Consider the following 14940-nt stretch of genomic DNA (forward strand, 5'->3'; position numbering starts at 1 on the left):
TCAATTTTGAGTATAAGTAAATTAAATGAAGTCATCCTGTGAAATTTATGGTAAATTAAAATATAAAGTTTTGTCTGTCTGATTCAAGTGAAGAGAAGAAATATTTTTTGTCGATAGTTAAAATTTCCAGTTTTTCCATGGGCTATTTTTGAGTGTGAAGGATTTTAATTTTAAGTGATATTTTATGATTAATTTTGGATGTTTTTCATGGTAAAGAATTGTATGTTGATTATTCCAGATACAAGGTTTCTACTTAAAAAAAAAAAAGACATTTTTTTTATGCTGAAAATTTTGAGTTTATTATGGCTTACTTTTAAGTGTGAAGAATTGTGATTTTTTTAGACAATAGATATATTATTTTATTAGGTTTCTATAATCTTTAGGGGTATTTATCAACAACATTTTAAATACTATCGCTACGACAGGAACTGTAAGGATGTACTGTAAACTGTTTACCAGTACTTCAGTGTTTGCTTTGTGATTGATAGGGAAGGTGATCTTGATATCTGTGTGCCGAGGACAGTTGTGGATTTTAATCTGAGGATTTCAGAGTATTTATTTTGTGCCGTGTTGTCAACTAAGTGGAGTTTCTGTTATTTGTTTATGGAACTTAAGTCTTACTAGTTTAGTTGATTTTTATATATTTGGAGGCCAAGATATTAGGATACTATGGCATTTTAAAGAGTCATTGGAGTGATGCAATTTCTGATAATTCCAATTGCATGAAATAAGCAGAATTTTTATATGTGATCTGTATATTCTATGCAATGGAAAATAAGACAGGCGAGAGACATGTGGTGGAAGTGTCCCTTCAATTACAAGGTAAGTTGTCTCCCTTGGTTTATCCCTCAACTTTCCCTTCATTTTCAAAATGAGTTATCTCTTTTAATTTGCAATACAAATCAGTCTTCCTTAATTCACTAGCTAAATGTCTCCCTTCATTTACAAAGTAAGTGGTAGCGTTTAGTTTTATACATCAGCACATAAAGTGTCATTGACTCATTTCTTTCTTAATTTGTTCTCAAGTCATTAACAAATTGTTGTCTCCCTTAATTTACCAAAGAAGTTGTTTCTTTTTATTTACAAAATGAGTTGTTTCCCTTAACTTACAACATGGGTGATCTTTAATGTACAAAAGTCCTCTCTCATATTTTACAATGTAAATCAGTTTCACTTAATTTACAAATTAAGTTGTCTTCCTGAATTTATAAAGTAAGTCATCTTCATAAGTTGTAAACTTTCCCTTGTTTGATATACCAGCTCTAAATGAGTATCATCAACTTATATCTTTCTTTTTCTGTTTCCAAGTCATTAATGAGTGTTTAAAATTTGAAAAAAAACTTCAAACTTTTGAATACATGTATTACATTCTGTCGCCCAAAGTTTTAACACAACCCTTTTTTTATTCAACATAAATTTTCGATTGCTCCAAAATTGCTACTGTTTGTTTGCCAAACTGAACATGATCAAAATGAAACCTGAAATATTTTGGTAGTGCCACACTGTTGTCAAACATATTTTTGTTATACTAACAAATTTGCACTGCTACCGTTTTGTTTTGTTTAATCGAAATGACTATGCAGTTTAATGTTGTGAAAGATAAATGCAACAATTTCTTTGCTCTTATTTTTATTTTGCCAAGTCACCACCTTGTCTGAATAAGGGAGATAACTTGTCTGCTATAATTTAGGATCTGCTAGTTGGCATTAACTAACTGATTTTGTGAATATTTTTTTTTCTATATTTTCACAAGTTATTATTTTGGTCAATTAATCACATTCAGAAAATATAAAGTGTCAGAGTTCTACTATGTTCAAATATTACAAAACAATATTCACAAATTGTTACAGTGAAACTTTTTTTACCCAAACCTCTTTTACACTGAAAGATTTTTTCAGTTTACAGTGAAACCTGTCTATACCAAACTCTTTGTACTAAAAGTTTTGTTTAGTTACAACAGGGTCAGAATGTATTGAAGTTGATATGAAGAAACTCTGATGATTTCTGATTCAGCCAAGTCCCTGCTTTAGCCAGGTTTCTAGTTTATTTAGGGTTTGGTTGAGCCTGGCTTCTGGTTTAGTCAGGGTTTGGTTTAATTGGGTTTCTTGTTTAGTCAAGGTTTGGTTTAGCTATATTCCTGGTTTATTCAGGGTTTGGTTTAACTAGATCTCTGGTTTATTCAGGGTTTGGTTTAGCTAGATTTCTGGTTTATTCAGGGTTTGGTTTAGCTAGATTTCTGGTTTATTCAGGGTTCGGTTTAGCTAGATTTTTTGTTTATTCAAGGTTTGGTTTAGCTAGATTTCTGGTTTATTCAGAGTTCGGTTTAGCTAGATTTCTGCTTTTGTCAAGGTTTGGTTTAACTTGGTTTCTAGTTTATTCAGGGTTTGGTTTAACTAGATTTCTGGTTTATTCAGGGTTTGGTTTAGCTAGATTTCTAGTTTATTCAGGGTTCGGTTTAGCTAGATTTCTGTTTTATTCAGGGTTTGGTTTAGCTAGATTTCTTGTTTATTCAAGGTTTAGTTAAGACAGGTTTCACTTTATATAGTTAACAGTAATATGCACAACATAAAAAAAATATTAATGATCTGGTATCATTGTAAGACTTTTGGACCTTTATATACCAAACAAATGCTTAATTATTTGTTTTGAAGCAGGAGATCAAATTTAGTTTCGAGCATGGAATGAATTGGACTTATCCAAGTTTTAATATAATGGTTCACTTAAGAAAAATCAAGTTCCCAGTGAAGTTTCAATTTAATAATTTGAAGTTCCAGGATCATGGTAATTGAAATTTCTAAGGTAAGTGAGGGTCCTGGACCTTGGACCACCACTAATTTGAATCCTTGTGATGCGTTTTGGTTAATATAGGTTTTACTGTATATCTAAAGCAATATATACATGAGAAGCATTGCTAACTAGTGACTATGGCTTAATTTGCATGTACTCCCTTTATCTTTGTCGTAACCAAAATATTTACCACTTCCCTAGGAAGTGCATTTTATAAGCTCATACTTTTTTGTTTACTTCGACAATTAAATGAAAAATACCTTAAGTTTATTGACTCCATAATAAGATAGGGTCTGTTTACCTTTGAATTCAAATTGACCAACAATAATAAATTTTCAAATACAAGTCTTTTTACAAATAAGGCAAACTATGTTAAATCAGTTATTATGTTAAAAACTATTTTTTTTCCTGTAATGGGTTTTTTTCCCATTTGAAATAATCTCATTCTGATAACTATTGCATTGCTGAAAATGAGGAACATTTCTGTAGAACATAAGATTACTCTGATTTTGAGAAAGTTTTTTGACCCTTTATTGTTCCTTTGCAAGACCTTAGAATGGAAGTGTGACTCAACTAAGAAAAGAAATGTAGGACAAATTAATCTAACCTTTCTGTCATTTCTAACAGAACAAATTGTAAAATTTTACTGCCTTTTTATCTGACCATGTTTTTCCCATTCTGCCTGATCCTTACTGAGGTTGGTACTTAATATGGATAATCATTAATCAGATTAATTTGGAAATTATCCTGGATTATCCCCCTTACTAAACATTACTCATTGGGGATTATCTCCCCTCAGTAAACTATGAGACAATGACCAAGTGATTAATTGTGAATAACAAACACATATTTTGTAACAAATTGCGTGAAATTTACATCATTTTATTGTTGATTGTCAAATATATGGGAAAAAGATGGATGGATTTCCTGAGGTAATTCAAAGGAAATATGCCGAAGGAGCTATTAGGTGGGATGCTTGTCATCTTGGAAAAGGATATAGTCCTAAGTTTATTGGAATAAATTGTCTTTTCATCGCATTGTGGTATATGTATAGGATTTATATAGATTTGCATTACTTTATTTGAAAAGGCAGTGTGCCCTATGGGGTTAAGATTTGAGACTTTGTCTAGGCTCATTTATCAATAGGAATGCTTCATCCATGTTTGTGCATCTCTTTGGCAAAAATTAAACTGTAGCGAGAGGTGTGTTTGACAGCAAGAATACATGTATAAAGGTTTATACTTGTCTGGATGAACGACTTTTGAAATTCATTGTTGCAAAAGCTGCTGTCTGCTTTTCCTTTATAAAATCGGAATGAATCTTGAGTTAAAAGAAATTATTTTTATTTTCTTTGACACTATTGTTTTACAACAAAGGTACAAAGATTTATTATATTGTTTTTCATTGAAACCAGTATTTTATAACAAAGATACAAAGATTTATTATATTCGTCTTCATGAAAGTTTTTCAAAATTTCAGCATTCTTTATTGCGAATAATACAATCTGCATTTCCTTTGCAAAAATTGTAATGCATCAGGACGAAACTGTTGGAAGCTATACATATCAATATATGGCTTTTTGAATTTAAAAGGAAATTAAAAAAGATTAATGCAAAACAGTTCTGAAATTACTGTCACAGAATTTTATAATTGTGAAAAATTCTTATCAAATGTTGTATGGATACTTAAGCAAAAATCTGCTTATGAAGTTTCAAGTAACATGAAAGGTATATGTAACTGTAGACTTGGATTATCTCATTATGGGAATGTTATTCTTGAAAAAAAAAGCTTCTAACTACACTAAGCATTTTTCTTAATGATATCTTTGATGTAGATGGTAACATGTTTTAGATTAAAGTGCATGAATCATTCTGGCCTTTTCTGTATCAGGCCAAGTGAAATTACCGTACAATTCTTTTTCTATATTGGGTCTGGTGAATGACCACTCTAGGGGCATTTTATACATAGTGTGTTGATAGACTTTTAATCATGCATGGTTTTAAATAATGTGGATAGAGTGAAAAATAGTTGTGATTTGTTTAGTTCATCAGTATTTGAAATTGAAGATAAACTGATACTTCATAAATAATGATATCTGGGTATAGCAGTAGGACTTCATTTGAAGACAATATAAAAATATGACATATGGTTTGATTTCCAATGAGACAGTCATTTACCAAAAGCCAAGCAATGAACAATTTGACGAGTTGACTTTTGAAGGACATTCTTTTGAACAGAGATACTTAGTTTGAAATTAAGTCATCCTCGAAGCTGAAACTTAAGATATCAATGTAGTCTTGATACTCATTCTACTAAATATACATAATATATTAAAATAAGCATTCATAGCACAGAAACATTAGATGATTTAAGTAGCTGTCTTTTTAAGAATCATGTAAAATCTGAAAAATGTGATACACCCCAAAAAAGGCTACATATTTTTATTTTTGTAATTAAGTTGTTTTATGGGTCTATACTATGAAATGTGTAATTATTCAATCGAAATCTGCCTGCTCTTAGGAGATAATCAACATTGAAAATCCAATAGATTCTATTGTATTTGGGTGTCATTTACAGAGTTATCTCCCTTAATTTTGAAATCTACAGTGCATTCTATACAATTTTTATCTCTTATGAGCATGAGTTATATGAAAAACCAAATGTTAATTTCTGTTTACCAAAGCCTTTTAAACAAGATAATAAAAATAAAAATATGTAGGCTTTCCAACCATGTATCACATTTTGCATGATTCTTAGCTGGAGTACTACTTAAGATCTTACTTACCAGTACATTTCATCTAATTGTGCATATAGACTTACTGTAAAATCTGTCTAGAATGACCTTCCGTTCAAGGAGTGCAAAATTATGGTTTAAAGGCAAGTGGTCTTACTAAACAGGTTATTTTTACATAGAATGCACTACACAGGGATATATTAATCATGGTTTTTTTAAGGCAGGTTATTGCTGAATGCAAGTGGTCAATAGGACAGGTTTGACTGTACTTGAAAAGTCTATGAAGAAGTAACTCAAGAAGCTAGGCAAAATGATCGTATTGTGCCTATTACAATTTGATTTACATAAGCCATAAAATTTTTAAGTTGAAATATTAAGAACTTTTGAAGAGGCTTGTTTTAGTTGTACGGAACAGTGTTCATAGCAAATGCATTGGATCAATAAATATTATCGAATTTTGACTAACTCTACATGGATGCACTTTTGTTTTGTGAAGGATTTAAATGATCCTCGTGCAGAGTTTCTACATATACATGTATTTACCTATATTGTTTCTTACCATGGGAGGCGGAATGTTTTTGCAAAATAATGACTTAGCGTTTTCATTTCATATCAAACATTATTTGTTCAATGTGCACATTAAGCAATAGGAAATTTAGAATTACTTATATATAATTGCTATTGAGTTTGGAAATTATTTTTGTGGCGTGGATTAAATGCAGATTTCATTCCTTCATTTAAGAGTTCTGTTCATAAAAATATTCTTGTGGTTACATGTATTGCTGGTAGATTTGACACAGATTTCATTTCTTCATTAAAGAATTCTGTTCTGTTTTCTACGTGATTCGTAATAGATATGCATTTTGGTCACATATGTTCCATGCAATTGACATAGAAAGTTTTATCACAATCCACACTATCAAAATGTATTTTATTAGAAAGGAATTTTACTTTTGTATATCAGAGACTTTCAGCTACCTATGATTAAATCAAATTTTGAACAGAGACCATGATTGGAAAATCGTTCTTTTCAAATGGATCTGATGAAAATTTGTCGAAATTGAAATGAAGTGATTGAAGGGTCAAAGGTTATTCAATTACACAGGAGACAGTGTCATACAAAGTTTTGATTAAAAGGATCTATACTTTTAAAATGGAAGGGATGAAATATTCGTCAAAACTTTATTTTGGGGTGCGTCCCCCCAAGTTATTTACTTCATGGATGTTTGTATGTGAGTATGTGTGTATTTATGTATTTAGTACTTCATTTTTAATGCTATGCTTTTATCAAGTGACTAATAATTGTTTTTAAGTTGGAAAAGTTTTAGGCATGTTACGTAAATATGGTATGGATTACAAACATATAGCCAATTCTGATATGACTTGGTCTATATTTAAGCAAGATGTACCAAAAATTTGAACATGAAAATTTGAAAAATGTTTTGTTCTATTAGCTTTGTTATTTTGTGGTTATGAATTCATGAGTTTTATTAGCACCTCTTATTAAATTATGGTAATGAATTTGTATTTTAACCATTTCACGAAATCACTAAAAATTGATTCTCCATCTGCATTTTCAGATGATTGTTTTATATTGTTGTGTTGAGTGGGGTGGGGGGGGGCAGTTACTGTATTGAGAATAAGGAATGATTGAGTTGCTGGAGTAGGCCGTAGGCAATATCGATCTTTATAATTTTACAAAATGATAATGAAATTTATATGTCAGTACAGTAAAATCTGTCTAAACTGAACCCTGAATAATCTGGAAACCTGTCTAAACCAGACACTCTTTACAGTCCATTTATATCAATTTAATTGTAAAAAATGTATCTTGAACCATGGTTAAATAAACACCTTTCCAAACAGAACCAAGTCAATTAGTGGTTCAGGTTAGACAGGTTTCACTGTATATGATAGGGTCACAAAATTTACCATGTGATTGTAATTTCTCTGTTATGGCAGAATATACTCATTGTAGGTCTGTCTGTGTGTTTGTTTATCTATCCACATATCATGAGATAGTCTTCTTAATGTGAAACCTAGAATGACATAAATGTGTGTCTCAAACTTTTGGACATAAAGCGCAGCATCATATCCCAGTAAGCCAGGTGGCAGTACTAAAGCACAGCATCGTAGCCTAGTAAGCCAGGTGGCAGCACTAAAGCACAGCATCATAGCCTAGTAAGCCAGGTGGCAGCACTAAAGCACAGCATCATAGCCTAGTAAGCCAGGTGGCAGCACTAAAGCAAAGCATCGTAGCCTAGTAAGCCAGGTGGCAGAACTAAAGCATAGCAATCGTAGCCTAGTAAGCTAGGTGGCAGCACTAAAGCACAGCATCGTAGCCTAGTAAGCCAGGTGGCAGCACTAAAGCACAGCATCGTAGCCTAGTAAGCCAGGTGGCAGCACTAAAGCAAAGCATCGTAGCCTAGTAAGCCAGGTGGCAGCACTAAAGCAAAGCATCGTAGCCTAGTAAGCCAGGTGGCAGCACTAAAGCAAAGCATCGTAGCCTAGTAAGCCAGGTGGCAGAACTAAAGCAAAGCATCGTAGCCTTGTAAGCCAGGTGGCAGAACTAAAGCACAGCATCGTAGCCTTGTAAGCCAGGTGGCAGCACTAAAGCACAGCCTCGTAGCCTTGTAAGCCAGGTGGCAGCACTAAAGCACAGCCTCGTAGCCTAGTAAGCCAGGTGGCAGAACTAAAGAACAGCATCATAGCCTAGTAAGCCAGGTGGCAGCACTGGTCAGTCTGGAGTTACCTGTTATAATGACTATTTATCGAGGTTTGGACTTGAAGTTATTTCCATTCCAAATAATGCTGATTGATATCCTTCATTCATCATCTTAAATAAAGGCATATAGGCAACTGAGATCTGAAGGGATGTTGCCTACCACTTTAGGCTGAAAAAATTGCTTGATTATATATCTAATGTACCTAGTTCTTGGTGCACCTGGAGACCTGTATGGCAAAGACACTATTGGTTCACTTTCCACTCTTTCTGGTCCTTTGCTTGTTTTTCAGCTCACTCCAGGTCATTCCCATATCCTTCATTTCTGCCTCAATGGTTTGCCTTCAGGTGGTCTTTGAGCAACCTATTTTCTTTATTTATTTATATACAAGAGGATAATCACTTGACATGGCCCCTTCTAAAGCCAGGCAGTTATATACATGTAGATAATCACTTGAAAGGACCTGACCCTTTTAGGCCAGTCAGCAGGTCCCCCCTTTTTATCCACCACTGGAGGGTTCATGTCAGGGTCATCTGAGGTTATTTTAACCCAGAACTTCAATAATCTGTGGATATGACCCATCATGTTAATCCATTGTTATGATTATTAATACTTGTACATGTATTTCTGGTTTGACATCGAATTATTTCCATCCCAACAAATTTCAACAATACCACCCATTGTCTGTAGGTTAGGTAATGATTTATCTTTTCCTGTTACGATTTTAAAATGATTAGTCAAACTCATTCAGGTGTTAACGAAGGGTGAGACAGGTAAAAGAGACAGGTAAGAAATATTTCTGTTTCTTGCTATGCAATCAGTGTTATTCATGTTAGGCTTGTTCTGATACATTGATTAAATTACTGGATTTTTGTGTTTTATTTTTGGTAACTCGGTTTGTGTACTTACCAAAAAGGCTTAAAGGGTCATGTGTTTTATGGATACGTAATTCCTGTAGTAAAAATCACCTATTAAGGATAGTTATTTCGTTTTCGACTTTCATGTTTTGAATTGAAAGGTAAGGAAACTGTATAGTAAATATTGACCTGTTAATTGGACAATTTAATATTTTTTGGGTCATTTTAAGTATTTAAGATGGGTTCAAAGTTCAAGCCAAAGTTATCAATGTACCGGGCTAGACATTTTTATCTGTTATATTTGTTACTATTATAACTGTTTGAACAAAAAATATGATTGTGAGTTTGTTGACAAAAACTTTGTGGGTTTGACTCAGTTTGGATTTATTATGCTCAACTATTCGAGATTTTCTTCCCCTGTCTGTCTGTCTGTCTGTCTGTCTGTTATGTACCTAATTTAGGTTTGTGTTTATGCTCTTTCCAATGGAGGAAGGTTACAGTGTATATTTTCATGAAACTTGCTACACATAAACCATGATGTTAACTTAAGAAAATAAACATATTCACAGTTATGACATGTACACATGCAATCACCTATTTTTTACTAAAATTCTTTTGAAATAGCAAAAATAAGTATTTTAGAAAGTTGAGATGTTTCCTTTTGTTCTAGTTAGGGATTTAATTACATATATTGACACAAGTTTGAAAAAATTGTAAATCCACAAAATTTTGATGTGTTTATAAAATTTAAAAATAGAAAAAAAACTATAAAATTTCATTCACTCCAGGGACCAAACTTGCCAAATTTTTTTTTGGTTTTGAATTGACCATAATAAACAGTTATAATTATCATAAAATTAATATTGATTCATTGGAATATAGTACTGTGAAACCTAACTAAAACAAACCCCATTTTGACTGTAGAATTTGTCCTGTCTAGACAGTTGTAAGGTTTATATAGGTTAGAAAACATTGAAGTATCAGTCTTTGCAAGAATCATGCAAATTTTATGTGATACACACCAAAAAAAGCTACACATTTTTATTTTTGTTATTTTTAATTGCTTTATAGGTTTATATGATATAATGTATAATTATTGGTTCCAACCTATCTGCTGTTAGAACATAATCCCAACAATGTCAATTGAATGTTAGTGTCATTTACAGAGTTATTTCCCTTAATTTTGAAATCTACAATGCATTCTATATAATTTATATCTCCCAAGAACACGGTTTCTATGAAAAGCCATATCATATTTTCTGTTTACTTAAGTATTTGAAATAAAATATCTAAAATAAAAATATGTAGGTTTTTCACCCATGAATCACATTCTGCATGATTCCTAGCTGGAGTATTACTTAAACTAATTTGAAAGGACTTTAAAAATATCTGATTTTACAGGTTTTCCTATTCATTTAGAGTTCAGTTTGGACAGGTTATACTGTAGTACCATGTATCTTAATATACTACATGTTCATGGTCCCATTGAAATGACTCAGCAAAATAGAAAATAAAATTTTTGATGGTACAAGAATAAAAAAGTAATCAAGGGAACCAAGGTTATATCGGTAATCAAAAGAATGTAATCCAGGGACAAAGACCAGACATGGAAAACAGACATACACAACAAAGAATATAAAGTAACTAAAATCATACATACAAAGTAACAAAAGCAAATGAGCAACTCGGACTCCACTAAAAACTGGGAGCATGGACCAGGTGCACCAGTAGGTTAAGCGTCCTCTGCTTTTCTAGAAACACCCGCCGAGTTGCTCATAAAAAGTCAAGTCCGGGTTAGACAAACGAGGAAAGGAAAACTATGACCCGTTGAATAAATCAGTTTTCATGGTGCTGATGGATACACCATAACGATCCACGAGTTCATGATAACGACCATAAAACTTCTGTAGTGATGACTTCAATCTTGTAGCAACATAACCCTGTTCCAGAAGCCTATTTGTTAGAGTTCTAGCGCAATACAAAAAGTCTGCATAGTTTCGGCAAGCTCTGACATAACGTATGAGTTGTGATATGAACACTCCATACACAGGAGCCGAAGGGATGTTGCCACAGATGAAAGGAAAGTTGACAATTCTGAATAAAAAGTCATCACGTTTGTCATAAAGTTTGGTCAATAGTTTTCCTTTACCATCGATTTCTAAGTGTAAGTCAAGATATGAGGCTGACTTCACAGTGTCATAAACCAATTAAAAGTTACAAAGTCCAGTAAGGCCAAACAAATATAATAACAATTCTGTTTCCTGCAACCTTACTTATCCTATTTTTGTGCCTACCCTATGGCCATTCAAGCACCTTTAAAATCCTGATTGTTTCTCCATTAACTCAATAGAAGATGCTTTTGAAAAGTGAAAAAAATTCTCTACATACCCTATTTTTTTCTTGCTTGTAGCAGAGAACAAGACTAATATTTTTTTGGCCTAATTCAGTAATTGACACTGTACCAAAATTTAATCAGTGTCTTAAATTGAATTATTGTAGATTCATTGACTTAGGATGGGGACAACTGAATAATGCATTGTTCTTTATTAAATAACATTATTGATGGCTTGTTGGTGTGAACTCGGTGCATTAACCAACCAGAATGTCAGATTACAGGTGTCTGTTATATATGAAATTTAATTTATTATATATTTGAAAATTAAACCTACTATTTGTAAAATTTCATTCATTAAACCTTTTGTATAGTGTAAAAAAACATATCATTATAAAATTGAATTATTTTGGAACTTGCTGTGAAAAGGATTTTGTTCATTTCAGTCGGAAACTGGCTGAACAAAACTACTTGTGTTTTTTCATTAAGGGAAATGGAGCACTTAGAAATTTTAATTATTTGAAATAAGACTGGAATATTTTAATAGTTTTTTAACAGTCACTTTTTGAGTAGATGAAAAGAGAGGATTAAAATACTATGAATACAGTCCAACCTGTCTTAATGGACCTTTCATGAAGGGAGAACAAAATCATGGTCACACAAGACAGATGGTCTTTATACATAGGGATATTTTGATCTAGGTCTTTTAATACAGGTGTTTGCTTAGACAGGTTTTATTTGGTACATTAAACCCTGTATAAACCAAACCTAAAATTAACCAAAAACTTGTCTAAACCAGACACTTTTGAAGTTCCATGATATCAGTTTAAATATATTCTCAGCCGTGGTAAACCAAACACCTGTTGAAACCAAATAAAATCTACAGTCCAAAAAGGGGGTTTTGTATAGACAGGTTTCACTGAATTGGTTTGGTTCGGACAGGTTTTACTGAAATATGTGTCCTTATAAAGACTAAATTTTAAACTACATTGTATTGAAGACCAGTGTGATATAATTTTTTCTCAATCATACACTAAGTTGACAACATATGGACTGATTTGTATGGATATAGATTCCTGTTATAGCTTTAAAAGAAAATTAGAATGTCATTTTCTCACCAAAGGGTATTGTATGCCCCAAAGATGTAAGTAACAAAGCAGTTAGCTGGTAAAATAATCGACAGTTCTCCAGTGGTGAGAGAAATTGGCCATGTCACTTAGCGTAAAATATTTGGTCCTTTTAAAAAGATTAGCCTTTCAGGTCACTGGCCCTGACAAAGAAATGTGATCCATTAAGGGTAAATATTGATTTTATCTATTATCAAAACACTTCTTTTCAAATGGATGAAGATTAAATGATTGATATGTTATTTTAAAAAGATCTTAACTCCTGACACCATTTGGGACATTTCTCACTAATTTATGTGGACTTATGATTGAATTTATGCAGATTGTCACCTCTGGCCAGGTCCAGTAGTATCTCATTCCCCATCTGTTATTTAAGGAGGTAACCTTGTGTAAAGAACATAACTCTTGAAATCAGTGATATGTTTGTTTCATATTAATTTTCACCAAAGCCTATGAAGCTTTCATTTGAAACAGAATGAAATCAGTCAAAGTTACTTTGATGCTTACATGAGATTGATGTAAAATGCTTAATACAAACGTTCCAATGATTTGTAAGAGTTGTGTCCCTTACCTTAGGCCTACCTCCGTAGTTGTCAATTTTTTTTTCATATTGACTTGTGCTTATTGATTCTGTATGAATTTATAAACTTTTATACAGTGGTCTGCATGTGCGTAATTTTGAGTGTGAGTTAAAGTTCTTGGTTGAAGGCTAGGCCTGTACATTGACAGTGAAACCTGTCTAAACTGAACCCTGACAAATCTGAAAACCTGTCAAAACCAGACAATTTTAAAGTCTCAATATCAATTTAATGTCCTTTGAACCTTTTTGAACAGAACACCTTTCTACTAAACTAAACAGATTTGAAAGTCTTAAAGGGGAATGGTTTACACAGGTTTCACTGTTGTTGACTGTCTGATGGACATTTCCCTCAAAATTTGAATTTTCTGTCAATTAGTTCTGGACATTTTATCAAATGTGTGCAGGTATTTGACCTTTTGAACTGGTCAGGACCTGTATTTAAAAGTATCTTGCATTGATTTTGTATTTATTGGTAGATTTTAGGAGATTTAGATGCTTTATAAAACTACAGTGAATTCTGTCTGATTATATAAAAGGGTAGGGTCGGTATCTGATTTTAGCATTGCTTTTTTTTCTCTTCACTGGATTTTAGTGTGTATGGCTGAAGAATGTAGATGTAATTTTAACCCAATCTTATTGGCATTTTTCTGTGGTCTTTTTCCATCTCTCTCTAAAATTTCAGTTGCCATAATTTATACATTTGTATTAATCTTTTTGTCATAGGAAATGTATCTGTTATGTTACAGAGGAAATTACATTGAACAAATTGAAGCTTTTTGTCTTTTCTGTGTCTTTATACTGGAAGAATATTTGCATCAAATTCATTTGCTAATGTTTTTTTTATTTCTTTGAATGCACTGATGGAATGTAGTAAAACATGGTTTATAAATTCTAAGAATGGTAAACTAGATTTGAATGAATATGTATTTCATTTTAAAGAGAATTTTTTATCTTATAATTAGCTTAATAATTGCAAAATCTGTATTTTTCATCATGTACTATATATAGAATCCAAGCCGATTGAAGCCAGTTCATAGCCCCATACCATAGTTTAATCTGTCCCTCTTCCATCTTTTTCACAATTAATCAAATTTCCCCAATGACATAATAAAATCTATTACACATATCTATCTTTGTTCTTAAGGTAAATTAATCTGATTAAGTTCCATTTTACATCAAAGCTACTTCCATTTTGTAAGTTATAATTAACTGAGTTTCATTTTGGCACCATGAAGTTTAAGCGCAAGAAGACATGTTTCATTTGTAAAATGCTTGGAGGTTAGCTTAAGAGAATGTATTACAGCTAATGCTTTTAATTACTAAAGCGATTACCATTATACTTGTTGGTTATTCTAGACATTATCATAGAAATTTACTCTAAATTTTTATCTGCTTTAATTGGTGCAAACCCCATTTTTATCTTTTTCTTTTCTTTTTTAGCTCCAGGAACTAGAAGTATACCGCCAAAGTTCATCAGCCCTCTGTCGGATCAAACTTTGTGTGTTGGGGATCGACTTGTTCTGGAATCAAAAGTTACAGGTTCGTGCCATTTGCTTACCATGAATTTGGGGTATTCTTTAAGAATGACTATTGATGTTCATAAGGGTGGGGAAGGAGATTGTGGTAGCTTGGAAGAATTTTTAAAAAAAAAATATTATAATTTGGACATTTTTGGAAATTTATATTTTTAATTTTGAAGAGGGGAAAATGTATATATATATATATATATATTGATCCATTTGATTCACTCTGATCTGAACATAATGCTTTTACAAATAATTTTTTTAAAAATAAATAATT

At 32.2% G+C, this 14940-nt stretch overlaps 1 protein-coding gene across 8 annotated transcripts in view; it reads left to right on the plus strand.

Moving 5' to 3' along the window:
* The window catches only part of LOC148600081 (uncharacterized), a 103896-nt gene that overhangs the window by 27689 nt on the left and 61267 nt on the right, over nt 1-14940 (plus strand). For 4 of the 8 annotated variants that reach the window (XM_088558055.1, XM_088558052.1, XM_088558054.1 and 1 more), the window contains exon 7: nt 14581-14679. In XM_088558055.1, the coding sequence (XP_088414181.1) occupies nt 14581-14679 (99 nt within the window). Of the gene's footprint in view, nt 1-419; nt 823-6627; nt 6754-8986; nt 9031-9086; nt 9263-14580; nt 14680-14940 lie in introns of those variants that run through there. The other 4 variants (XM_088558058.1, XM_088558057.1, XM_088558060.1 and 1 more) reach the window with 4 other exon arrangements.

This window comes from Perna viridis, chromosome 13 (assembly GCF_037379345.1).
Source record: "Perna viridis isolate PV_CMFRI_1.1 ecotype Kerala chromosome 13, ASM3737934v1, whole genome shotgun sequence".
Classification (NCBI taxonomy): domain Eukaryota; kingdom Metazoa; phylum Mollusca; class Bivalvia; order Mytilida; family Mytilidae; genus Perna; species Perna viridis.